This window comes from Mesoplodon mirus (assembly GCF_964341445.2).
Source record: "Mesoplodon mirus genome assembly, chromosome: 2".
NCBI classification, from domain to species: Eukaryota; Metazoa; Chordata; class Mammalia; order Artiodactyla; family Ziphiidae; genus Mesoplodon; species Mesoplodon mirus.
This window is the reverse complement of record NC_138977.1, coordinates 78,638,147-78,664,715: the sequence shown is the minus strand read 5'-3', so window position 1 is coordinate 78,664,715 and position 26,569 is coordinate 78,638,147. Positions and strand designations below refer to the sequence as shown.

The following is a 26,569-nucleotide window of genomic DNA, read 5'->3' as shown; positions in this document are numbered from 1 at the left end:
TTAGCAGAATCATCATTTATCCATCTAGCCATTCAGCTCCTTGAATCAGGCCTGTGCTGGGCATTAGGCATACGAAAATGAGTAAGACAGAGGCCTCATGCTCTTGCTATATACATTTGAACTAATTTTAGAAATGTAGGCATGAAAATATAATGATCTCTGTCTCACTGGAGCAAAAAGAATTTAAGAGAGATTAATCTGTACAGGCCAGTTGATGATGGATATTCAGAGGCTTGGGAGCCTGGTTAGTAATTCCCTAGGTGGTAAAATCTAGCTATATTACTCGATCAAAGGAACAATAGGATGAAAAACTAATTTTAGAATGTTAATCTTGATCCTCATGCATTTGAAGTGATCATTTCTGTTAAAGGCTTTATTTCCAAAAAAAAGTGTAAACCTAAGCAGAATTGTACTGGGATTAAGTATACTTTATTAGATTTTCCTGTAAACAGTACCTCTCCTTTAGTGAGCATGTACTAAGTGAAAGGCATCGCTTTTTTATGTTCATTGTAATCCTCATGAAAGCTCTGCAAGATAGTTGATATTATGCTGATTTCACATGAACAGTGGAGGAGCTCGACATGAAATGGAGTTTTACATCTGATTTGTGTTATAATTGTTATTGTAAAACTTTGGCTTTGGTGAGTGTGATGGCTGGGTGACACTAGATGGCAGACCATTTTTATTCTTTGAGTTTAGGGTTTTTTTGGTCCTTTCAGCAAATGGTTTTTAATGTCTTCCTTTACTCAATCTAACCAATAATAAATAACGAATTTTACAGAGATTTTCTCATCTTCCATTGCTTCTTGTCTGTATTTAACCCTTAAGTAGTCGAAAGTTGAGTGATCAGGAGGGAGAAAGTATCAGAACAATCTGTGAATTGACGATAGTAATTATTAAAATAATTGAACAACAAGGCAATTAATGTACTTGTTAATAAGCATACAAGCTTTCTAAAATGTTTCTTCTAAATGGTAGGATATCTTGGATCCACCCTTCAAAGAACTTATACAAAGATGAAATAGGGAATTTGAAATATAAGCTTTTCTTCCTAAAGCTTCTCAATATATCATAAGTACTCTGCAGGCTAAAAATAAGCTTTTATTTGTTTTTTGGCAATTCTGGTTATAATATTTATAGACTTACCAGTTTGTTTTAATATTTCATTGAAATAGATTGTTTTTCTTAATCACTTGAGGACTGAATTGATGTTTTAAACTTGTAACTAAATCATTCTTTCCTTTTTATCTTTTATAAGTTAACTATGGATTTTGGTTATTAAAATTTATTTCAAAAAACAGAAACCAGTGCATTCTCCATATATGTAATTTAATTGGGGATATTTTCTCATTTTGGAGCATTCGGATTTAAGTAATGGGAAACTGAACTTTTGTACTTTGACCATGCAGCACACAGAAATGATTTCATTGGAAAATAATCTAATGACAAGGTATTATTTGATGGTCTTCATTTCTTCCATCCAATATGTCTCTCATTTCAAACTCAGGATAGACCATGAATCAGTTGGCTACCTCCATCTTCACTAACATCATCCTAGCTCCAGCCACCATCCTGTCCTGCCTGGGCTGTAATACGCCCACCCCTATCCCATGCCCCAACCCCGCTTACTTGCCGATATCTGCCCTAGCTTCCCTTCAAACCATTCCCCAAAACAGGCTTGGTGATTGTTGAAAATGTAAATCAGATCATGTATTTCCATCATTCAAATATATTTAATGGCTTTCCATTACAGAGTATAACTCTCTTCCTTATTAAGACCTTAAAGACCTTCTCGTGCCTTCCCCCTTTCATCTCACATCCTTCCTTCCTATTCTGCATGCCTGGCCACACCCGTTTCCTGTCTGTTCCTGCAACGTGCCACGTTCTCTTCTGCCTCCTCTGGACCTTTGTGATTGCCATTCACTCTGCAAGGAGCACACTTCCCCCAGCCTGACTGCTTCTCATCTCTCAGGGGATCAATTCAGTGCTACCTGGTCGGAGAGACCTCTTTGGCAGCCCACTAAAGAGTGCACCCACTGTCAGCTCTTCTCTTTCATAGTGTGCTGCTTATTTCTATCATAGCACTCATCGCATGAAAATGATCCCTCCTTCTTTGATTTGTTTCTCTCCCCCTCTGGAGTGAAAGCTCATTGAGGCATCAGCATTTTCTGGTTTATTAAGGATTATCAAATCTCTGGTGCCTAAAACAGTGTCCACACATAGTAGTCATGTGATAAATATTTGTTGAATAAATAGGCATTTCTCTAATCACATTACTACCAGTGTAAAAGCACAGCTGACTTAATATAATTTTTATTGAAGTATAGTTTCTGTACAACATTGTATAAGTTACAGGTGTACCATGTAGTGATTCACAATTTTTAAAGGTTATATTCCATTTATAGTTATTAGTTAATATTCTGAACAAAACACATTTTGTTCAGAAAAAGCCTACTTAAAAATGAAGAAGAAAAAGTCGAACTACCAAGAAACATAGAGTTCTGGTGGGTTTTTTTGTTTTTCTTTTCTGTCAAGATTCTGCAGTGGTGGTACTCCTGTTGAGCACCAGCTTTATGGAAAAACTGAATTATTTGGAAAGATTTAGAGATTAAAGTGTGGTTGTCACCTTTGCCTCTGAAAGCATCTGGACTGTATAACTCCATCAGGGCTTGTCAGGACGGCCATAGAATAGACTGATTAAAAACAAACAAAGAAGTCGGGGAATAAAATGCATGCAAGTCCTTCAGAGAGTTACAGAGGCTTCAAATTGTCAGTTCAGGTTTTCAGGATTTGAAGTTCTTCTAGCCTCTGGTTATGAAGACTGATCTGTATTTTTCTTTTTCTTCCCAATTTAGTGTTCATGAAAGGAAAGATTGATAGCTCTTGTTAAACCGAAGTGTAGAGCTGAATAATAGCATCTTGATTTTGTTTTCTGTTTTCTCCCCTCAACTGTATTATTTTCCCTTGGTATCTTACCTTGATTTGTTGACACAGCATTTGATTTTTAAAAAGAAAGTGGTTGATATGGTTTACTAGAAATTCTCTATTAACTGTTTATATTTTATTTTATAGATTAGCATTGAGGAATTTTGAAGGTCTTTTGTTCTATAAATACCTAACTCGTATAGTTTAAAAATGTTTCTCCAAGGCTGTAATACATTTATTTTAAATCAAAAGGATTCCTAGTGTGTATTCCTGTCTTCTGTGAACACTGAATGCCATCAGTTGAGGAAATTCTTCATCAGGAAACAACTTCATGGTTTCAAAAAATAATAGTTTCGTCTTAACTCTCATACATTTATTGTGCACATATCTATTTGAAGGTATGACCTCTGCTGTACCCTGATGCATTTAAAAAATGGACATACATGCTTCAAGCATGTAACAGGCACAGAGAGGCAGTTTGTGAAGTAGATAAAAGGGTAGCTTCCCTAGTTGACTGCCTGGGTTTTACCTCCAGCTCTGAGGCTAAGTACTTGTGTGATGTTGGGAAGGTCAGTCAACCAGCTTGTGCCTGTGGGCAGGGTATAAGGAAAGGGGTATGTAGTAATACAGCTGACCTAACTGGGTTGTTCTGAGGATTCAGTGAGTTAATGTGCATAATATGTGTAGAATAGTGTGTGCCACATGCATATGATGATAAGGGGGTGAGGAGGAGGAGGAAGAGTAGCAGAGAGGCTATCCATGTACACAGCTGCTTCTGGTTTCCAGTGAGCCTTTGAGTTTAGGTATATCCTACAGGTGGTAGCTGACAACCAAGCTGCCCAGCTCTGTTACAGTATCTACATCACTTCATAGGAGTATTTCAGTAGGTCACCTCTGGAGTCCTTTAGTTGTGTGTGAGTAAATTCCAGTAGTGTTTTTCTTCCCTGATCTAAACGTCAAGGTTGAATAGAAACAGAGAACAACCCCTCCAGCCAGTCCAACCACCATACACACAACCTTTTGTCTAGTAAATACCTTGTGTCCTCAGAGTTGCCCATTCTGTGCACCATCTGGTGGACATCTTCTGGTAACTGATTAAAAAGTAAGACTTCTGTAGCAGAGAGGGTGTCCTGTCTGAATTAGCCCAAGCAGACCAATGCCATCCAACGTAATTTTGTTAAAGCTTTTTGTTGCTTCCCAGATGAATAGAAATGTCAGGATTTACTATCACAGCTTTGTTATTATAAATCCTCAAAGGTAATATCTGTGCCTACTTTGTTTGACTTCTGGCCTGTTTTCATTTATAAAAAGGAAGCTCATCAAGGGTTATGGTGATGATGCTACAGGATTAAATCTCCTCAAGCCCATATTTCTAACTTACAGTGAGCCTGTACTCACCTTTTAAAAGAGATCTGTCATTTGTTTCCCATTAGAATTAAGATAATTAGATTCTGCATTTACATTTATTTTATGCATCATGCATTTGGCACTTTTTGTTTAAGACCTTCCAATGTCTCCCACTTGTCTACAGGTACAAACTCCTGAACACCTCTCATGTAAGACTCCCGGGGCCTGGCCTCTGCCATGAGCCTTCAGTCTCGTTTCCTAAGTCCTAACTTTACATGTAATCTCTCTCTTTGGCCAGGTAGGTTTTTGGCAGTTTCCTCTTTCTATGACTTTCCTCCCACAATTCCTTCTGAGAATTACGGAAGGACTGTAGCTCAGAAAGCATTTTTTGCTGCTTTAGAAACATCCTTTTCAGTCATAAATGACTATTTCAAAAGCTGTATTTTTGTTTGAAGTTTTTTTCTTACGACTCCAGTTTGAGGGTAGCTTCCCTCCAAGAATGGGTCTAACCTTTGAAGGGTCCACCTCAGGATGATGATGAGAGAGACAGAGCTCTCACTAAAGTATAGGCAGTTACCTCCTTATTCTGAAGACCAACTGCTATTTTCTGCCCTTGTTTTATTGGATCTCTTTCTATATTTAATGTTGGTATTTTTTTTTTATTTTTTATTTTTTTGCGGTACACGGGCCTCTCACTGCCATGGCCTCTCCTGTTGCGGAGCACAGGCTCCGGACGTGCAGGCTCAGCGGCCATGGCTCACGGGCCCAGCCGCTCCGCGGCATATGGGATCTTCCTGGACCGGGGCATGAACCCGTGTCCCTTGCATCAGCAGGCGGACTCCCAACCACTGCGCCACCAGGGAAGCCCCGCTTTCCTGTTTTATACACTGTCTCTTCTCATTTTCTTCATTGCTTTCATGGACACTTCTATATCCATTGTTCCCTAAGTTCCCTAAGATTTTATCCTTGGTTACTGTGTATTTTCAACCACTAGCTGTATGCTAAAGACTTTCTGGTCATTGAGGCCTTTCCTTGCCCTGAAGATGCAAATTCATGGGGTGATCTGCCTAATAGGTGTTCCTACTTGGATTTCCAGGGGATAGCTCTCATTTCGCATATATCAAAGGAGACTCAGATTACATGCACTAAAACTGTTTCTATTTTATTTTCTTGTAGTAAAAAGTAAACATTTCTGCCCACCTTGTAATCAAAGCTAAAAATGATACAAACATTAATAAATTCTCCCTTACTCCCTTCATCCCATCAATACATGTTGTATCCCTTTAAAACACACAGGTGCATGTATGCATTTCTCTCCCTTTCCTCCCTCTGTCTCCTGTCTCTCTCTATTGTCCCCCCATCCTTTCCCATCATTCTGTCTCCCCCCTCCCCCACCCATTATCCTTACTACTACTATCCTGCTTTGGATGATCTTCATCTTTCACTTAGACTTCTTTTGACAGTGTCCTAACTGGTTTCCTGCCTCCAGCCTCACCTTCTCACATCCATTTTCCACAGAAAGGAAGTGTGTAAAATTTAAATCTAGAATTTTCTTCTGCTGGAACCATTTCAGTGGCTCACCATCAACTGTAAAATCAAAGCTCAACAAACTTTTCTGAAAAGGGCCAGATAGTAAATATTTCAAGCTTTGCAGGCCAGATGGTCTCTGCCACAAGTCATCTCTGCCCTTGTAGCAGGAAAGCAGCCCCAAAAATCCATAAATGAATAGGTGTGGCTCTTTTTCAATAAAACTTTATTTACAAAAACAGGTGTTGATCTGGATTTTGCCTGCAGGCCATAGTGTGCTGAATTCTTAACAAGATGAATTTCAAATCCCCTAAACAGGGCATTAAGAGCATTGTAGGGTCTGACCCCTTCTTTCTTTGCTCACCTACCTCACATCATCCACAGTCTTACTTTTTCCCTCCTACAATGTACTAATTACCTCCTACATTTTTCCCTCCTAATACTCTGTACAGACATTAGTCTTTGCCATTTCAGAGTTGTTTTGCAGTGGTCTCTTTATGGATCTTCTTGTTTCTCTGGTCATCAGTGTCATAGTTGTTTTTGTCTTGTATGTCCCTGGCTACTAGATTGTAAATTTTTTTGAGAGCAGGGAGTGTGACAACTTTTTATCCCATGCAGCAATATCATGCTCTTTACACAAAATAGGAAATTAATACATTTATTTATTTGAATCCAGTCATTATTTAAAACCACATATTTTAAAATTTGATTTATGGTATAGCTCAATTTATTTTTTGTTTTGTTTTAAATTCCTAGAGACAAATAAAAAGTGGTGTGTTCTGGAAGGAGGCTTCTTGAGTTACTATGAAAATGATAAGTCTACCACGCCTAATGGCACCATTAATATCAATGAAGTTATCTGCCTGGCTGTACACAAAGAAGACTTCTGTTTAAATACTGGGTAGGTCTATCATTAAATGGTTAGGAGTTGAAAGTATTTTCTGGTATGTATCATACCAGGTAATAAGGATTTTATTATCATTTCACTTCAGTTGCTTCTTTTAGAAGAGTTTAATGGTTTCTTGAAGCCTACTCATTTTTCAGCTTCTGAATGTTCCTTAGGGAATTCACTAAAAAGTGGAAAAATTTAAATATTATATTAGGTAATATGAAAGGCTGACATGTTTGCATCTAATTTTAAGTAAGTTTATGTCATTCCATTCTTGAATCCCATAATTTTTATGACTTATTCATTATTTAAAATAGTGGACTAGTGACAAAATTTATGCTTTCATTAAATGTATCATGGTTAAAAGAGCTGACAAAAAATTCAGTGGTTTGTTCACAATAAAATAAAATATTAAGCATATTGAAATACTAAATTCCTTAAGATCTACTTTGGCATTTTTATGGTCTCAAAAAAGTTTTAATTAAAAGAGTAAGCATTTTTTATTTAATATGTTTGACTTACAAAATAGTTTAATAGGATTCTGTGAGGACTTTTGGAAATTGACCCTCTAAAATCTTTGGTGTGAAAGTTTCTTTCACATTTTGTCATGTAATTAATGAAAAAGTATGAATACTAAAATCTGCAAAAACCAGTTTTATAGGAGCATAGTATTTTAATAAAAAGTTTATGTGAGAAAAGGAAGAGATTTGTAAAGCTATATTATTTATATAAAATTGTATGAAACATATTACTGTTATCACATAATGACCAATATATACTAGTTGAAATGACTGTTGTTTTCTAGTAAATCTGATTTGATTCTTTTATGTGAACAAAACTGGTTATTAGTTGATTTGTTTCTGTTTTAATCTTAATAGTGCTTTTACTCTAAATGAATGAGCATTTAGATTTAAACTGATCATTACTATGGCTTACTATGGAATATTAAATGCATTCTATTTATTAAGTTGCTTAAATAATTTTACATTAGCATATAATCATATTCAAAAATAAAACATTCTTGATGGAATGTTACTGATACAAGTAGATATACAGGAGAAAGCATCTGTAATGAGATGTGGTTTAAAAAATAATTGCTACCGCCAGATTCTCAATTGCCTTCAATAGCATATTACAGAATTTTAAATCAGTAATGTAGCCACTAAATAATCATACGGATTTGTATTTTAGGAAGAGAGCTGACTGAAGTGATAAAGAAGAGGTTGGAGGGAGAGAGACTGTAATTACTGAAAGTTTAGCTAGAGGAAGAAATAATTAAAAAGGAAAACAGTGGGTTGAGAGACTCTTTAAGATTGAACTGATAACATTAAATGTCTGACTGAATGGATGAAGATCTGATGTCAAGGGGAAGAATAAATTAGACTCCAAAGTTTTGATCTTGTTGATGAGGTAGATGGTGATGCCTCTAAATTGGAATATGAAGGAGATACAGTAGGTTGGGGGTGAGAAAGAGGAAGAAGGAAGATGAGTTTGGTATAAGGTATTTTGAGTAATGGCAGAATATATACTTAGCATGTTCCAAGAAATACTTGGAGCTGTGGATGAGGAACAGAAGGAAAAATTCAGGGCTTGGGATGTTACCCTAATTTTATCTATGGTAAGGAGATGAAATTTTGGCATAAGACAAGATGATGGAAGGAAAATTTGTGAAGTAAGACAAGAAGAGAACTAATTAGAGAACTGTTTGGACAATGTTTGTGTTGAATTAGGGGGTCAGAATAAATCAAGAAGGAGTGGTCTGAGAGGGAAGAGGAGACAGAAGACAGCCTTTGTCACATCAGGGCATCGACAAAATCATGCTGTAGAGTGATTAGTCAGAATAATATTCCTTTTGTCTGATCCAGTGTGTTCTATTTAACTCGTTTGAATAAAATATAAGCCATCAACAGAAAAATATGGTAGGTAGGGGGTAGATAGATTTCACACCATTATTCCATTTTCAAAAGGAATTTAATTAAAAACTGGACCTTTGTATTATTTTTCTCATAAAAGCCAAACATAACCAGTGGTATCTTTTTATTCTTGTGTGCTGTAGGCCCATCTTTACCTTCGAGATCTATTTACCCTCAGAACGTGCATTTTTATTTGGAGCTGAAACATCTCAAGCTCAAAGAAAATGGACAGAAGCAATAACCAAGGTATTTAAATATTGTTTTATTACCTAAATCCAGAGAAGATTCGTAACCTTCAGAGGTCCATGAAAATTTTATACAGGATTCTGGGAAGGATGTCCATACTTCATTAGGTTTTCATATGTTGTAGTCAAAAGAGGTTAAGAGATACCTCTCTAGAGCCTTAAGCAGAGAAGAAATTAATGTAGGATCTTGGACAAATCATTCTTCAAATTAAGGCTGTGCTTTGATGATGGAGATCTTTTCAATGTTGTAAAGTCATTTTTATGTATGTCTTTTTATAGGTAGATATCTTATTCATGGTATACACAAAGGGAAAAGAACAGATTCAGTAAAAGATACAAATGAAGACAAACATTGAAGGTTGACATTTTGAAAAATGCCACAAATCAACAAAAAGAATGTCTTCCTATTTCAAATCTATATATAGAAAAATGGCTTAAGATGCTGCCATTTGAAATTGCATTATAGCTCTTCAGTTTTAAGACTGATAGCAGGTTTACATAATTGTTTTGCAATCTGGACTCCTAAATCTTTAAAATAGAAAAACAAATTTTTCCACTTTCCCTCCTATCTGTAGCTATGTAAGGGATTTCCTATTTCCACTGTCTTTACTACTTTTTTGTATTTGTTTTAACAGCATTTTGTTCCCTTTGTTGCTGAAAACTTAACAGAAGCTGACTATGATTTGATTGGTCAACTCTACTACAAAGACTGCCATGCCCTGGATCAGTGGAGAAAAGGCTGGTTTGCTCTGGACAAATCTATTTTGCGTTTTTGCCTTCAAATGCAAGGTCAGGAGGATAGAATGCACTTAAGAAGACTGCAAGAACTAAGTAAGTGTGTTTTTTTTTTCTCTCTCTCTCTCTCACTTTATATTCTGCACACAATTCTTTATTGTACATGGAAGTAGTAGATTTCACATAAAATTATGATGTCTCACTCCCAAACATCATATGACTGACTCAGTAGTCTTTAAGGGTATTTAGTGTAATGTTTTTTTAAAAAAATATGTTCATGCTTTTCTTCTTTCCCTTCAGCAATTAGCACAGTACTTCAAAATGGGGAAAAATTGGATGTCTTGCTCTTGGTAGAAAAAGGGAGGTAAGTGCATCTTTGCTTTTTACTCTTTATCTCTACAGCTCTAGGGAGTTGAGTATTCTGGTTATCCTCTTGGAGGAGAACCCATTATTTCGCAGCCTGTTGGGAATTTTCCGAATCGTACATGTGTGTTTGTGTGTGTGTGTTCTCTTTAGTAGAACGAGTACATCGAGAAGCTTGCATATTTTTATATTCATTAGGAGAAACTCAGTATGATCAGTTATTAGAGTTTTCTACAGACCTTGATCCCTTTGCAACATTCACATCTAAGTATTTGGAAGCACTTTGGCAGTTGTAAATATGTTTTCAGTGTAGTTATATGATGGCTATAAATAATACCCTGAATCATGCATAGCTAAAACCTGATTTCTCGAATTTATTCAGTTTTTCAATAAATATTAAACTTCTACTGTATATCAGGAACTGTTATAGGTATTGGGGATACAGTGATGAATAAAACAGATATGGTCTCTGCCCTTATGAAGCATCTACACTAGTGGGGGAAACACAATATAAGCAGACCAAAAAAAAATGGCATAGTATTGTGTCCCTTAATTTTAAATGCTTGAAAAAAATAAGGTGAAGAGAGTGCACCTGATGGAGCAGTATTCTCTTCTCAATAGGGTGGTAAGAGAAGGTATCTTTAATCAGAGATTTGTATAAAGAAGCAAACCGTACAGCAGTCTGAATAGAATGTACCAGGCACAAAGTCAAGGGTATTTTGAAGACCCCAAGGCTGTGTTGTGCTTGGAATGTTCAGGGTCTTCAAGGAAGCTGCTGTGGCTGGGGAAATTTGAATGAGTGACAGTGGGAAGAAATGATTGTGGAGATATCCCTGGGCCAGAACATATAGGGCCTTACAGGCCATTATATGTAAAAATGATTTGAATTTTATTCTAAGCGTGATGGGAAGCTGCTTGATTTGAGAGCCAGGAAGTGGAATCATCTGACTTATGTTTTTAAATGACTACTGTGATTCAGATGAATAGCTTTTGGAGGACAGGAGTGAAACTGAGCATCCAGGTAGGATGATGCTGCAGAGGCCAGGCAAAACGTGACTTCCTAATGACATAGTATTGAGTGTAGGATCTACTGTGAGGGTGGAGGTGAGCAGGTCTGTTGATGGATTCAATGACTCTGAGAGTCAAGGATGACCCCAAAGTTTTTGGCCTTAGCATTTACATAAATGATGAATGGTGCTGTTTTTTTGAGATAAAAAGTACATGGAGAATAGAGGTAGGATACTAGTAAGTTTAGGGTAGTAGGCCAAGAATTTGGTTTTGGAAATAATAATTTTGAAATGTCTATTTGAAAGCAAAGTGGAGCTGGTGAGTGGGCATTTGGATATACAAGCCTGGAATTAAGTGGAGAGGTTGCAGCTGGAGATAAAGATTTGAGTCATCAGCATTTTGACTTATTTATTTAGCCAAGGAACTGGACAGATTCACCAAGAGAAGGACTGTAGATAGAAAAGAGACAAGGATGTAGCCCCAGGGCCTCCAATTTTAGAGGAGGAATGATCTAGCAAAAGAGCCTGAGAAGGAGCAGCTAGAGTCATATCACAACAATTAGGAAGAACAAATTGTTTTCTCTTGATGTTTCGTTATTTGCTTTCAAATCCCTTAATTACATTAATTCAGAATGTTTAGTTCCACAAGAGTACAGGATGATTTGTAAAAATATATGTAATGATAATATAAAAATATAGCTAAATCAGCCTTCCCTCTGGTGAATTTCCATGCTGGTGACAAGGATAATGACTTTGAGTAGTTATCTGAACCTGTCTTTTCTTGAGCTTCGTAGGAGAATATCAACAGCTTTAGATAGCAAACATATTGCTGATTAGATACTTACGTCAGAGTGTGTTTTTTAACTTACAAACATAGTTAGGATTTTATGTTTTTACTTATTTATTTCTGGACTTACAATGGTCAGTGATACTTTAGATTCTGATTTTCAGTACCAGATAATAGTTATACTGTTCTCTCAGAATCCTGTTACGTACGTGTTCAGAAATGATAATGAGACAGTGGATAGTATTATGGCATTAAAGTACTAGCACAAATGTACTTTTTATAGTCATCTATTAATGTTTATGGAATGCCTGCCGCCTGTTATCTACACGGCAGGAAAAAGTGGTCAGCAAGACACATTGCGTGTCTGAGCTCACAGAGCTCATGTTCTTAAACAAATAAGAAAGCAGAAACTTGCTAGTGGAATTTATTGTATTTATTATATGTATACATAATTTTTTCTAAATCAGGTTACTATAGCCAAGGTATTTTTCTATCATTTTTAGTCTATAAAGGATTTGACCAGTTGTACCTAGATTTTAATTAAAATGTACCAAATGTGGGTTAGTGATATTCAATTTTAATTTTTCTTTAGTGCTTACTGCATGCAGTGCACTCCCTCATGAATGCTAGATAAGGAAGCCAGAAGACTAGATGTTTTGTTACTTTGTGACATCTTGACCTTTCCCCTGGGCAACAGGAATCAGGAGGTGAATTCAGATACACTCTGAGTTCATGGAATAGTTAAAAACTAATAGAATTACAAAATAGTGGTCAAAGCTGTGTAATTTTGTTTTTGATAATTTAAAGTTTTTAATCTACATGTGTTATCAACTAGTTACGCTGAAAGCATTTTTATGAAAGGAAAACAGAGAATGTGTCAGGAGGAGAGTAGGAGAAATACAGGGGCAAATATAAAACTAAGGTATTTTCCTTGGATCTCTTTGAATAGCTGCCATACAAAGGCACCATTTGAAAACAACTATGTTTATCACATGCTTATATCTTGGTTTCATTTGCTTTCCCTGTTTTCTTCAAGTCAATAATATTCAGATAACAATAATACAATGACACCAATGTATAGAACTTACCATATACTAGCCACTATTTTAAGCACTTAGCCTTCCAGTGCCTATATGATATTGAGGACAGTAATCCATTTTGACATCAAGGTAAGGTCATTTTTTTTTTTTTTTTTTTTTTTTTTTTTTTTTGCGGTATGCGGGCCTCTCACTGTTGTGGCCTCCCCCGTTGCGGAGCACAGGCTCCGGATGCGCAGGCCCAGCGGCCATGGCTCACGGGCCCAGCCGCTCCGCGGCATATGGGATCCTCCCAGACCGGGGCACGAACCCGTATCCCCTGCATCGGCAGGCGGACTCTCAACCACTGCGCCACCAGGGAGGCCCCCTCATTTTTTAACTTAACAACCTAAATATTTCTTCTTTTTAAAACAAGTGTTAAATATTAATTTACCAGTACTTTTGTGTAGATCACTCTCAAGAATTGTCATCAAATGTACTAGAAACCTGGATAAATAATATGTCACTAGAAATTAAAATTTCAACATTTTATTAGAAAATAAAAATTTTATTAGAGAACTTAAAAAGTTATTTTATTAAAAAAATGTATCCATACAATGCTTACATAATTAAAGATGAAGCAGAAAGAAGAGAGGTTAGAAGTGTGAATAAAGAATCAACCTGGGAGATGGTTAGTGCACTAGGTTGTAATCTTTGATGTAACAAAGAGCCTGCAGGTGTCCAGAGCACCTTGTGTGGTGCTGAACAGGGACCCATATGTCTATATATTTATACACACACATTCACACGTGTGTGTACATATATGTGGATATGTATATACATATGTAAATAAACGGACTTGAGATAGGGAAAAATGGAAAAAGAGCAGGTCTGGGAGAGAGCTGGGGAGATAATGAGTTTGATTTTCAACATATTAAACATGAAATGCTTATAAACAGCTAAGGAAAAGTTGCTCGGAGGGAGTTATATTTATGGATCTGACAGTCCTGATTGGTTAATGGGGTGGGGATATAGATTTTGGAGTTACCCACATATAGAAGAAAGAAAGTGAAATCACCTAGGGAGAGTCTACAGAGTGAGAAGGGAAGAAGTAACATGTGGGAGCCTTGGTGAATACAGGTCAGTTGGAGGTGGGGATGGTTGTCAGAGAGGAATAGCTATCGTGGGGTGTAAAGCTAGTTTATCCAGAGAGTGAAGCAGGAGACCAAGAGAGAATGTGGCACCAAGCCCGGGAAGAGGGTGTTTCAAGAAGGAAGGAATAGTCAAAAGTGTCAGGTGCTATCTGATGAGGACAGATACTCCATTGATAAGTGACAGGGAGTCCATCTGGGGACTCTGTGGAGAACAGAAGTGATAAAGCAGAAACTGGATTAGAGTCGGGCTGGGAACAGGATCAGATTAGATAACCAGTTGGTCTAGGATGTCTGGAGGTTAATAGGGTTAATGAGGTGAAAGGGATTTGACCCAGGAAGGGAATGTATGTGCAATTTTGTTTTAGATGGCTTGAACTTGTGCCATCTAAAATATTTTGATGGAGCAGAGATTTAAAGAAAAAAAGGAGAAGAGTGAAGGTATAAGAGAGAGGACAACAGGACAGGTCCCTCAATTCTAACAGGAAGAAAAGAGGAATTGATGGATGGTTTTGGCTGTTGGTAGCTTTCTAGATTTGGTGGTGGGATGTTGAGAGAGAGACCAATCTGTTGGTTTTCAATCAATCTGCTGGTTTTCAGTTGTTTTGTGAAGTAGAAAATAAGGATGACTCCTGAGCTTTTGGCCTGGGTGACTTTATGAATGGTTTTATCACTTACCAAAATAGGGAATATGTACTGTACTTCTCTCCCAGTACTCAAACAAAGCCAGTTAATTATAGATGTAATGGTTTAAGGTCTGTTTTAATATCATGTAAAAATAAGAGAATTTCATTGCATTGCCCTATTTTTCATCTGTCTTTTGATCTGTTAGCCCCTTGGGAAATACCGACTGTAAAGTACAGTCGATTGCGGTAGACTTGTCAATGACAGACAAAATTGTGGCTTTAAGAAATAAAACAACTTCTAATTATTCATGTTGGTGGCATATAAAGATAGGGAGAAGAATTGAAAGAAAGAGAAACCAACTAGCTATAAGTTTTAACCTTTATTTTTTGCTAGTAACAGCTTGAACCAGAGCTACAAATCATAAATAAACTTAAAGAATTAATTTCACATATTTTCTCTGCCCTTGTCTACCCTTGATTAAAATGTTAAAATATATTAATGTTTCTTAAAGGCAAGAGAATGAACCCCATGACTAGTTCATAACTTGATAACCATCCACTGAATATAGTCACTAGATACATATTTTAATCTTCATGGTAATTTTCTCTATATACATAGCATGAGTGTCTTTAGACAGAAAAATATTGCAATAATATTTTCCACACACAGAGCATTTTTGCTCTGAAAAGCTCTAAGCAGAAGGTGCTCCAGATGGTGTCGCTTTAATGTGTATTCTTTGTATACTTTAAAAATTATTATTTTGGAAAATAAAGCTTTCTTGATTACACTTAAGGCTTTCTGCCATGATATTTGATGCTGTTATTGGGACTTAGATTCTGTGCTTTTCTTGGTGTAGAAAAAAAAAAAAAGAAAGAAATCATGTTTTTGAATACCCATTGTTAGTCAGTGAATGTCCTGGACCCTGCTGAGGTCAGAAGGCACTTTTCTGGACAGTAGGTTATATATCCACTGTGACTGAAGTATTCAGTAGATTACAGCATCCTTTTCATAAAATTTAAAAGCTATTTCTGCACTTGGCCCACATTCTCTGTGTATCTCTTTCTGATAAATAAGTTACTGTGTGCACCATCTCACATTCTGTAGCTTCCTGCTCGTTTGTCAAAGACACCTATTATTAAGCTTTTATAGAAGGGCTGTTAGTTGTAATAAACACAGTATGAATAACTCATCTGTGTTAATCAGAAACAGAACAGCCTAGCTTTTTGTTGTTGTTTGTTTTAATTTTTTTAAGATTGTTTAGTTGACCTATAGTAAAGCATGAAGCACTTGATGGCTCCCAAGCCTGATGACATCCAGTTTTAACTGCAAATTCCAGACATAAAGAAGTCGACACTGAGGAATAAACATTTTATCGATATGTTTCACAATTATGGGACAGACTACTTTTCTCAGTTTGGATGATTAATACCCTAAGTTGAAGATTCTTATTTCATATCAGCTTATTCATGTGATTTTTTTTTCCCTCCTTGAATTGTGTTTTATAGCAGCTGATATGTTAGCAATACCCTCCAGGGTGAATTATCTTAAAGTGGTTTCTAAATTGTGCACTTAATTGCAAATTAAACAGTAGCTGATTGCCCACAATATCAGCTTGACTGCTTTTGTAAGTTTCTGATGATTTAATTTGCAGAGATGGTTTAATCTGAATGTTGCCAAAGCAAACCAGACACTCTTCTCTCACCACCCCCGCAGGTTTTGCAGAAAGAAAGGGACAATTCAAACTTACATTATAAGGTGATTTTTTGTTTGTTTGTTAAAGAGAATCACGATAAAGGGAATGTGTGCCTATTTAATAAAAGGTGGATTTTAAAGTATATATTATTTTCTTCAAAAATGTATTTCATTCAGTTCAAGACACCTCCCATATACTAGAATGTAAGCTTATGAACAAATAATGCAATATGGTGTGAAAAAATACAAAAGAATGAGAAGATCCCTTCTAGATAAATGAGATCAAGATAATCACTTTTATTTTTTAAGAAAAAGTATATTTAAGTGGCTCTGGAATCCTAGGTAGGATTAGAGTAGGAAAAAAATGAGGGGTTGAGACACAAAGATCTTCAAAGAGGTGGAAATGATAGTTTCAGAGAAATTGAATAGGCTAGGGTACAACTTCAGTCCAGCTCAGCCTTAACCTTCAGTTCTTAAGGAGGAAGCATGAGAGAGTACGCCTGGTGAGATAGATTGATACCATATTAGTATTATCAATTAAATGTAATTAATAACTTGCCTTGTTCTGGAAAGGATTGCAGGCTCTTTACAAGGGTAAAGACAGCTTTTTTTTTTTTTTTTTTTTTTTTAAGGAGACTTGAAACAGGGTTGTTTCTCACATTCCTATAGGTGATTGCCTAATACTATATAGAGATGAAATTGAAAACTTGGAGGCTTTGTCTTTCTTAGGGAATAGTGTGCCTTGACACTTTTTACTAAACTGTTGGCTTCAGAGGAAACAAGCTAGTTAAGCTAATATTTCATTCTTCATTATTCTGTGATACAGTCTCTGCATCTGCAGATTTTCTTAATAATTGTTTGCCTCTTTCTGGCTAATATTCCATCACTGTGCAGCAGTTTCTTATCTGAAGGTATGGGGAAAAAACTACTGTTTCTCTATAAACTAAGATGAGGATGATTTATGGATGCAATGACTGAATAAAATGTTCTGGACTCCCATTTCTGTCCATGAAGAAATAGCTGGTATGGAACATGCCCTCTCACTTTAAACAACTAGAAAACTAGACAAAACATATGAGATGAACTATTTTCAGACTTTAGGACAATAGGTATCCCAGGATTGTGATCATGGAGAGAAGAGAAACAAGTGACATAAGGTTTAAGATCACCTTGGCTTCTTATCAGTCCCTGGCACAGGGAATGGGGGAACCCAAGCAGAATGTGGTGGTTTTGCTATATTGAAGAGGTTTTGCTATATTGGTTTCCCCTATAGAGATAGGGGAATCTGTGGTAGCTAAACATTGCAGGATACAGTACAGAGCAGAGGGGGAGATGTTCAGAGCAAGAGCTTCAGAAATCTTCAAAGGAGTTCCCTTCCACCTTCAGCTCAATACAAACCTGCATATTTGCAGGTTGAAACTCCAGGTAGAAATACTCCCAGGGTGTGCTGTGAGTTGAACAATTCCCAGAGTTTAGACACTGCTGGAGTGGGTTCAAATTTTATCTAGCCAAGTTAGATAGACTTCATTAACACACAGAGCATTTGTAAAGACTCCAGAAAGGTAATTCCAGAGTATTAAGGCTAAACCAGCCCTCAGGTAAAGGCTGCTCCATTTTTACCTTACTAAGCTTAAAAACAGACCTCTTCACAAGTCATTTAGTTACCTGAGGTCAAATAGGCAAAAGATCCCAAAACAAACATCAACACCCTTTAAAGGAAGACACAATCCTCGCACAGTAAAAGTTACTAGCAAAGTGAAAAAGCTGCAAATCAGTTGATAAGAACAGACCCAGAAATGAGAAAGATAATGGAATTAGCAAAGAATATAAACAGTAATTTTAAAATATTATAAATATTGTAAAAGATAACAGTCTTTGACATAAATCACAGCAAGATCTTTTATGATCCACCTCCTAGAGTAATGAAAATAAAAACAAAAATAAGCGAATTGGACCTAATAAAACTTAAAATCTTTTGCATAGCAAAGGAAACCATAAACAAGACCAAAAGACAACTCACAGAATGGGAGAAAGTATTTGCAAATGAACCAGTGGACAAAGGATTAATCTCCAAAATGTACAAAAAGCTCATGCAACTCAATATCAAAAAAACAAACAACCCAATCAAAAAATGGGCAGAAGACCTAACTAGACATTTCAGCAAAGAAGATATACAGATGGCCAAGAAGCACATGAAAAGATGCTCAACATCACTAATTATTAGAGAAATGCAAATCAAAACTACAATGAGGTATCACCTCACACCGTCATCAGAAAATCTACAAACAATAAATGCTGGAGAGAGTGCAGAGAAAAGGGAACCCTCTTGCACTGTTGGTGGGAATGTAAATTGATACAGCCACTGTGGAGAACAGTATGGAGGATCCTTAAAAAACTAAAAACAGAACTACCATATGACCCAGCAATACCATTACTGGGCATGTACCCTGAGAAAACCATAATTCAAAAAGACACATGTTCCCTAATGTTCATTGCAGCACTATTTACAATAACCAGGACATGGAAACAACCTAAATGTCCATCGACAGATGAATGAATAAAGAAGATGTGGTACATATATATAATAGCATATAACTCAGCCATAAAAAGAAATTGGGTCATTTGTAGAGATGTGGATGGACCTAGAGTCTGTCATACAGAGTGAAGTAAATCAGAAAGGGAAAAACAAATATCGTATATTAACACATATATGTGGAATCTAGAAAAATGGTACAGATGAACCTATTTGCAGGGCAGGAATAGACATAGACAGAGAGAACGGACGTGTGGACACAGTGGGGGAAAGGGAGGGTGGGATGAATTGGGAGATTAGGTTTGACATAAATACACTACCATGTGTAAAATAGATAGCTAGTGGGAACCTGCTGTATAGCATAGGGAGCTCAGCTCGGTGAAGACCTAGATGGTTGGGATGGGGGTGTGTGAGGGAGGTCTAAGAGGGAGGGGATATGTGTATACATAGAGCTGATTCAGTTCACTGTACTGCAGAAACTAACACAACATTGTAAAGCAATTATACTCCAGTAAAAAAAAGTAAATAAAAAGACAGTTATTTACACACAGAAAGATGTAAAGGAAAACATAAACATAGAAAAATGGATCTAAAGAAGGAACCAGATGGAACTTCTAAAGCTGAAGAATACACTATCTGAAAAGAAAATCTCACTAGATCAGCTAAATGCAAGAATAGACTCTACATTAAAAAAACCCTCGAACTTGAAGGCATGACAGTAGAAATTATAAAAACTTAAGCACAGAGGGAAAAGACTGAATAAAATTAGCCTTAGTGACCTGTGAGACAATATCATTCTCATGAAAGTATAATTAGAATCCCAAAATAAGAGAAGGATGGAGTAATATATATATATATATATATATATATATATATATATATATATATATATATATATATATATATATATATATTTGAAGAAATGTGGACAGACTTTTTTCAAATTTGATAAAAACTGTAAACCCACAGATGTACTAAGATCAACATACCTCATGCATGATAAAGGCAAACCACATTAAAACATATAACCAAATTCCTGAAAACCAGTGTGAAGACAAAAAAAAAATTAAAAAGTACCAGAGGAAAAATGACACATTAAAAATAGGGGACAAATATGAGAATGTCTTGTCAGAAGCAGTGCAAGCCAGGAGATAGTATAATAAAATCTTTTAATGTGTTTTGGGCAGGGGGGAAACAAAATAACCAAACCAGCAGCTATTAGCCTAAAATACTCTATCCAGCAAAAAGATCTTCCAGAAATGAAAGCAAAATAAGTATTTTTTGGTCAAACATGCTGACTTATACTACAAGACTCAGTTTTTTTATTTCTGTATAAATGCCTAGGATATTATCTTCTTTAGTCATGTTTTTGGAATGTGTTGTTTTTGTTTTTTAGTTGTGTTTAAAATGTTTTTTATAAAGGTGAATTTATTTTTCATACAGCTATATTTATAGATCCTATCATTTGTTCTGGTTCTTGTCAGTAAACCAAGCTCAAATATGATAGTCTCTACTTTGTGGTTATTATATTACAGTTTTGAGAAAGTTGTTTTTATTAGTCTTGGGACTTGGTTTCTAGGTCTTATTGAACTGTCTTAACTCATTATAGGATATAGGGATTTTTTTTTTTATATGGCTTTGAAGTACCATTTAAAATTTAGGCTTGGGGAATGTACAGTTAGGAAAATTTATTTTTCTATAATTAGAGTTCTTTAAAAGAACTTGCAGATTTTCAAGATATAAATTCCTATTTCTTTGGAATCGTTATCCAGAAATGTAAAATTGTTGTTTGATAACACTTGAAATCACAAAGTTGGCCAGCATTTGTGTTAAAAATATCTTTTGATGCTTTATTCAATGTGCACAGAGTTTAGATAACATCAGAGAGGAAAGCTGTTGAACAGATGCTATTAAATGTCAAACATCTACTGCACAAGATGATGTATTTTAGGATTCAGCCTTTGACAAGTGGACTCAGGAGTTAACTTGTCATTACTCATTCTACCCTTTACTAGCTCACAAGCAGACAGCTAAACTTGTCATCACAGGATTTCTTCAGGTTAGAAAGAAAATTTGAAGTTGGAAACATTTACAGTTAACGGCAGAATTATACTGCTATCATAGGAAGGCCATTACCTTTTGGATTTCTTTTACTGCTTGCTCAAATACTAATTGTCGTTTGTTTATAAGCACACCTTTTCAAAGATTTTTGTCTCATATTCAGAGCTTAATTATCAGATAAAAAAACCCAAGACTCAAAAAGAGTTAAAATTTTCTCTTTATCTAAACTTCTTAATTTAGCAAGAGGTAATTTTGATTAAGTCTACATAATGTAGGGGCTTGATATTCCTCAAGGAAATTACCCAGGTTATGTAGTTTCATTTAGACAAATATGCCCAGAAGTAGAATGTTTTTGAGCTAAAGATGATGTAAGGCTAAGGTATGTCAGGAGTATTAGAGCAAGTATCAGAATTCTTCAAAAAGAAAATTATAAGACCCGGAGGTCAAGGCTGTTGTGGTGGTGTGGAAAATAAAAACAATAGATAGAGATGCCAGGAGAAAAGAGATGAAGATTACGGGCACCAGTGTCACTGAAGAAGAAGTTACAGCAAGTTCAGAAGATGTTAGAAGTGAGTGGAGTGGGGTGCCAGTAGCTTTATCTTCTTAGAGGAGCATTTCAAGAAAAGAAACCGAAGGACAGAAAGGAGTACTTTTGTTTTCTTTTTAAATTAGGGCCAATGAATTATCAGGAATGTGAAACATTACCCGCCCCCCGCCCAAAAAACAAGAAACCAAAACAATCCAGAGTTCAAGCAGCTCATTCCTGTCTCTTTGGGTTGAATCCAAAGTAGCTGTCTCATAGTCTGAAATGAAAATTAAATAGTTTTATACTTAAATACATCAACGATTACTTTGTGTTTCAAGTCAAATTTTATATCTAGTGATAGAACATTAAAACTTATTTACCCACTAAATACCTCGTGCTATGCTAAAGGCTATTGATGCTGAAATGCTGTCTTTGTTTGCTTGTACAAAGTTTGGGGTGTAGCGGCTAAAACATTCACACAGATAGAGCAGGCGATATGATGGCGGGTAGAGTGGATGTTCAGGATTAAGAAGGGACGCCTGGTACACAATAAGCATTGGATGGAGAGAGATGGGGATGGAGTGTCAGCGGGGGTTACCTTGAATACAGCGGTGGGGGAGGAGCTGGAGTAACCAGCCAAAGAGCCGGAAGAATTTATTATGAAGACAAGAACATGTTAATTCTTCCTTCCTTCCTTCCTTCCTTCCTTCCTTCCCTCCCTCCCTCCCTCCCCTCCCTTTCTTCCCTTCCATCCTTTCCTCTCTCCTTCCCTCCCTTCCTTACTTCCTGGAATGGCAAAATTGGAGGGGAAAATACGGGCCAGATCATGAGGGCCTTTTAATCTTGAAAACTCCAGAGCTGCTGTGGAAGGACAGTGATTAGGAAGTGATGTCATTAGTTTCGTATTTTAGAAAGATCATTCTGGCAATCTTGGGGAGCAGGGACTAGAGAGGTGGAGAATTGGGAAATGAATTTTGTTTGGAGGGGTTTTAGTGATTTCAAGGAGCAGTACAAAGACCTGAAAGAAAGCGACGTTCAAATAAAGAGGAGGCAGAACATAATGTCAGGGAACTGGAATGAACAGAATTTTGTGACTGAATTCATGTGGCAGTGATGGGGTGAGAGTGGGGGTGGACCAATATACAGTTAATGAATCCTAAATATCTGGTGGGATAAGTGAAGAAAGTAGTACTGGTTTGGTATGAGGAGGGATAAATGTTTGAGATGCTTGTGGCACCTTAAGGTGAAGATGTCCAAAACTCAACATTAATTAGTATTATGTTTTATTATTTACTAATATTACATTTATTATTATTCTCATTGTGCCAGTGATGAAACTGAGAACGAAAGAAGCTTGATAACTTGTCCAAAGTCATAAAGGGAGTGCAGAGCTAAAACTTGAGTTTGGGAATTGATTGGATTTCCCGCTCTCTTAGCTGCTTTATGCTCTTACTTTTCAATCACATAGAGATCTGATTTGTGAGACAGTTATTGCCTGGAGATAGGGATTTGGGAGTTACCAGCTTATATATGGGGGATGAAACCACTGACCTGAATGACATGTCCCTGGAGAGTCCTTGGAGTTCATGTGAGTGCACTGAGGTTACAACTTCATTTTCAGAAAGAGGAAGTGAGCTTGGGAAAGAAATTGAGGCACCAGAAAGATAGGAGGAAAAGCCAGGAAGAATTGTGCTACAAAAGCCGAATTGGGTGGTATTTTTTTTTCTTTTTTTTTTTTTTAAGGAACGAAGTCATCAAACAGCTCTAAAATCTTGAAAAATATAGCCCCAAATATCCATGAGAAGTCACAGGCGATGCTTGTTAGAAGGGTTTCTGTTTAGTTATTCAGAAACAGAATGAAAGGGGAAATGAAAGGAGGCAAGGAGGCGAGACCACAAGTTCAGGGAACTTCCTGGACTCTATGTAGAGAGAGACATGACTGTACATGCAAAGAGGGATTGAGTGAGTGGAAGCTGGTGGTAAAGGGGTTTTCTTCCTCTTTTTTAAAATATATTTATTTATTATTATTTATTTACTTATCTTTGGCTGTGTCGGGTCTTAGTTGCGGCACGTGGGATCTTTCATTGTGGTGCGTGGACTCTCTAGTTGTTGTGTGCGGGCTCAGTAGTTGTGGTGCGCAGGCTTAGTTGCCCCACGGCATGTGGGGTCCTAGTTCCCTGACCAGGGATCAAACCATCTTCCCCCGCATTGCAAGATGGATTTTTAACCACTGGACCACCAGGGACGTCCCCAGAGGGGTTTTATTCTGATGGATGAGACAAGATCCCATTTATATGGATCTAAGGATAATCTGTGTAGAAGTTAAGAATTTTTAAAAGACAAAATTATAATTTGAAATATTTTTGAAACCTTACAGAACATTATACATCCATGGGCATACCAAGTTAGATTTCACAGTCTGGCATACTGCAATTGAAAAAGCAGCAGGTACAGATGGGAATGCATTACAAGATCAGCAGCTCAGCAAAAATGACGTTCCCATTATCGTGAACAGCTGTATAGCATTTGTTACACAGTATGGTAAGTATCACAAAGTTTTTATTCAACTCGTTGAGCTCATAGTAGCATATTTACAGTTTTTAAGTGGTACCTCCATTGGACTGAATTAGAGCCCTTTGTAAGTACATCAGTGAAAAATAAAAGTGTCGTCACTCTTCAGCCTAAATGCCATTCTTTCTCACAATAAAGCTCATTTAAATTATATCATGTGCCTTTACCATTTCCTTCTTCCTTTACATGATAAAAATTTTAAATGACATAGTAGAAGAATCTATATTATAAAATGTATATTAAAAATTGATTAAGATTGTACTTTTCAGAGGTTATAACTGTACAGTAAATCTAGGGGAACGCAGAGGTGCCTCAGTGTGTTTTTAGAAGTGGTAAACTATGGGACAATGTGTAAAAGAATTTACTTTTTGTTGGCCTGCATACAAAGTGTATGTGTATTTGTTCCACTCAACGTGCTATTGGTCACATGTTTATATTAAGAATCATGGCCATTAACTCTGATAGTTTGACTTAATTGTAACAAATATTTTTATGAATAGTTTGCAGGTTAAAACCAACTTGATTTATACCCACATGTGCAGCTTCATTTTAATTTAGTATGCTATGGTAGTATTTTAGCTATGCCTAAAATTAAATAAAGTATGCCTTTATTGTTCATGTTTATTTTCAAATTACTATTCATTCTTAAAATTCCTTCTGTTACATATTTCCTTAATACTCTAAAAGGTAGAGTAAATAAATTGCTTAACTATATTTTTAATATAAAATATGTTTTTTCTTTTAACCTGTCGATAAGTGCCATTGATTTAGATTGCACATGCAGAAAAGAGTAAAACGATTATCTGGTATTTTGGAAGCTATTGATATATTAACCTTTCATTGTTCTCCTAATATTAAAAGTATCTTTGGGTGTTTTTAATTTGAAAAGAAAATGTAATCATTGAAAGAGCTGTAGTAAAACATTGTGGTTTGTTTTTTTTTTTATTTATCAAGTGTCTGTTGTGTGCTAGCTGCTGAGTTTTATACTGGAAATTGAACAGTGGGAGCAAAGAGTGAAACACAGAGCCATAAATCATGCCTTCCAGTCTGAGAACCAAATGAGCTGAAGTGAAACAAAATGTCAAAAATAACAAAGGCTACGAAGAAAATAATTTTGGGAAATTAAGTTTAGAATATGTGTATATTAATATATTTTCTCCTAGGGAGAGCGCCATTTTAAGTATTTTAGTTATTTCATATGTAATCCAAGTACAATTATCATTAATATTCAGATTTATTGTGTTTGAATTATATAGCTATTGTAAATATGTATGTAATCACATTATGTGGGATTACTCTATGAAGTTCCTTCCCTTGATAGTATGTTTATATTTTTCTTATCAACTGTCATCATCTGTTTATTTGAAAACGAGGGAAGAAGAAGGTTATCATCTTCATTTATTAGTAATTCAGTATTAGTGCATTTACATTTTGTAGGTGTAAATGAATTGCACACATATTCTGTTTTCGTAAGAGCATAACCTCATTGGGAATTTTCAAATCATCTTTATTTCATAATGGCATAAAGTGTTTCCTGAGCTGACAAATGATTAAAATAACTTGACTAGCTTCAGCGTATCCAGCTTAATGTTTCTCTGGGGAAATCAGAAGTTTCTTTGTGGTGTTTATTTGAATTTAAAATCATTAAGCATTAGATTGTTTTCAACTAAATTTCATACATTATAACTACTTTGTAGCTCTAGCATAAGGTACATTAACTTGCATATTAAAGTAATAAAGCCAATAAAAGTCTTCATGTATTTTTAGCTTTTTTTTTTTTTTTAATGAGCAGAGCATGGAGAAAACCCCAATATTACCAGCATGTATACAAGGGAAGATTTGATATGAACTTAGAAAATGCCCAATAATTATAGGATGCAAGTGGTTGGCTCAGAGCCTTTATGGTCATAATTATTTTGAATTTCCTAATCTTTGGGTTAAAATCTAAGGCCAATTTTTTGTGCTCATGGTGTCAAGATTCGAATCTGACCAAGTTCACAGAATAATTCTTAGAGTTTTATTTTTTTTAATGAGTTACAGTAGTTAGTTCTTTGGAGAATATATTTAATTTATGTAAACAAAATTACCTTCAAATTCACATTCACTTACCTTGTGTACCAGCTATTAGAAATTCACTCAACCAGCAACAAAATCTCTCAGAAACTTAGGCAATTTTTTTTTTTTTTTTGTAGATTTTGCTTATTATTCTGTTGTGGTCATTTACTAAGTACCTACTGAGTTCTTCTAGGAACTGTGTAGCTGCTGTGTACAGAAAATAAGACATGATCTTTGCCTTCTAGGAGTTTACAGATTGTGGATCAAAGACAAACAAGTGGGCAGTTACATCTCAAGTGTACAAAATTCTATGGTAGAGAGGTTCAGGGGTTGGTACAGATGTCCATGGTTTAGGGGTGAATTTCACCCAGTGTAGAGGTGGTCATGGATGGCTTCTTTCTCCTAAGAGAAAATGGGAACTAGTTAAGTGAAAGAGGGAATAGGAGTTCCTGGAAGAGGAAACAGTGTATGCCTAGGTGCAGAGTCATGAAGGAGGTTGTCTGTTCAGGGAACTTGGGGGTAGTTAAATGTGGCCAGAACTCAGTGTGAGAAGAGTGGACAAATACAAGAGGCAGGAGGGTTAGTTAGGAAAATTCATG

The 26,569-nt window shown here is 36.1% G+C and overlaps 1 protein-coding gene across 1 annotated transcript in view; it reads left to right on the top strand.

Annotated features, from left to right (window-relative positions):
- The window catches only part of ARAP2 (ArfGAP with RhoGAP domain, ankyrin repeat and PH domain 2), a gene marked incomplete at its 3' end in the record, with an annotated part of 206,630 nt that overhangs the window by 96,090 nt on the left and 83,971 nt on the right, over positions 1 to 26,569 (top strand). The window contains exons 16-20 of the mRNA XM_082637207.1: positions 6,556 to 6,700; positions 8,745 to 8,847; positions 9,482 to 9,677; positions 9,882 to 9,945; positions 23,722 to 23,885. Of these exons, the coding sequence (XP_082493333.1) occupies positions 6,556 to 6,700; positions 8,745 to 8,847; positions 9,482 to 9,677; positions 9,882 to 9,945; positions 23,722 to 23,885 (672 nt within the window). The remainder of the gene's footprint in view (positions 1 to 6,555; positions 6,701 to 8,744; positions 8,848 to 9,481; positions 9,678 to 9,881; positions 9,946 to 23,721; positions 23,886 to 26,569) is intronic.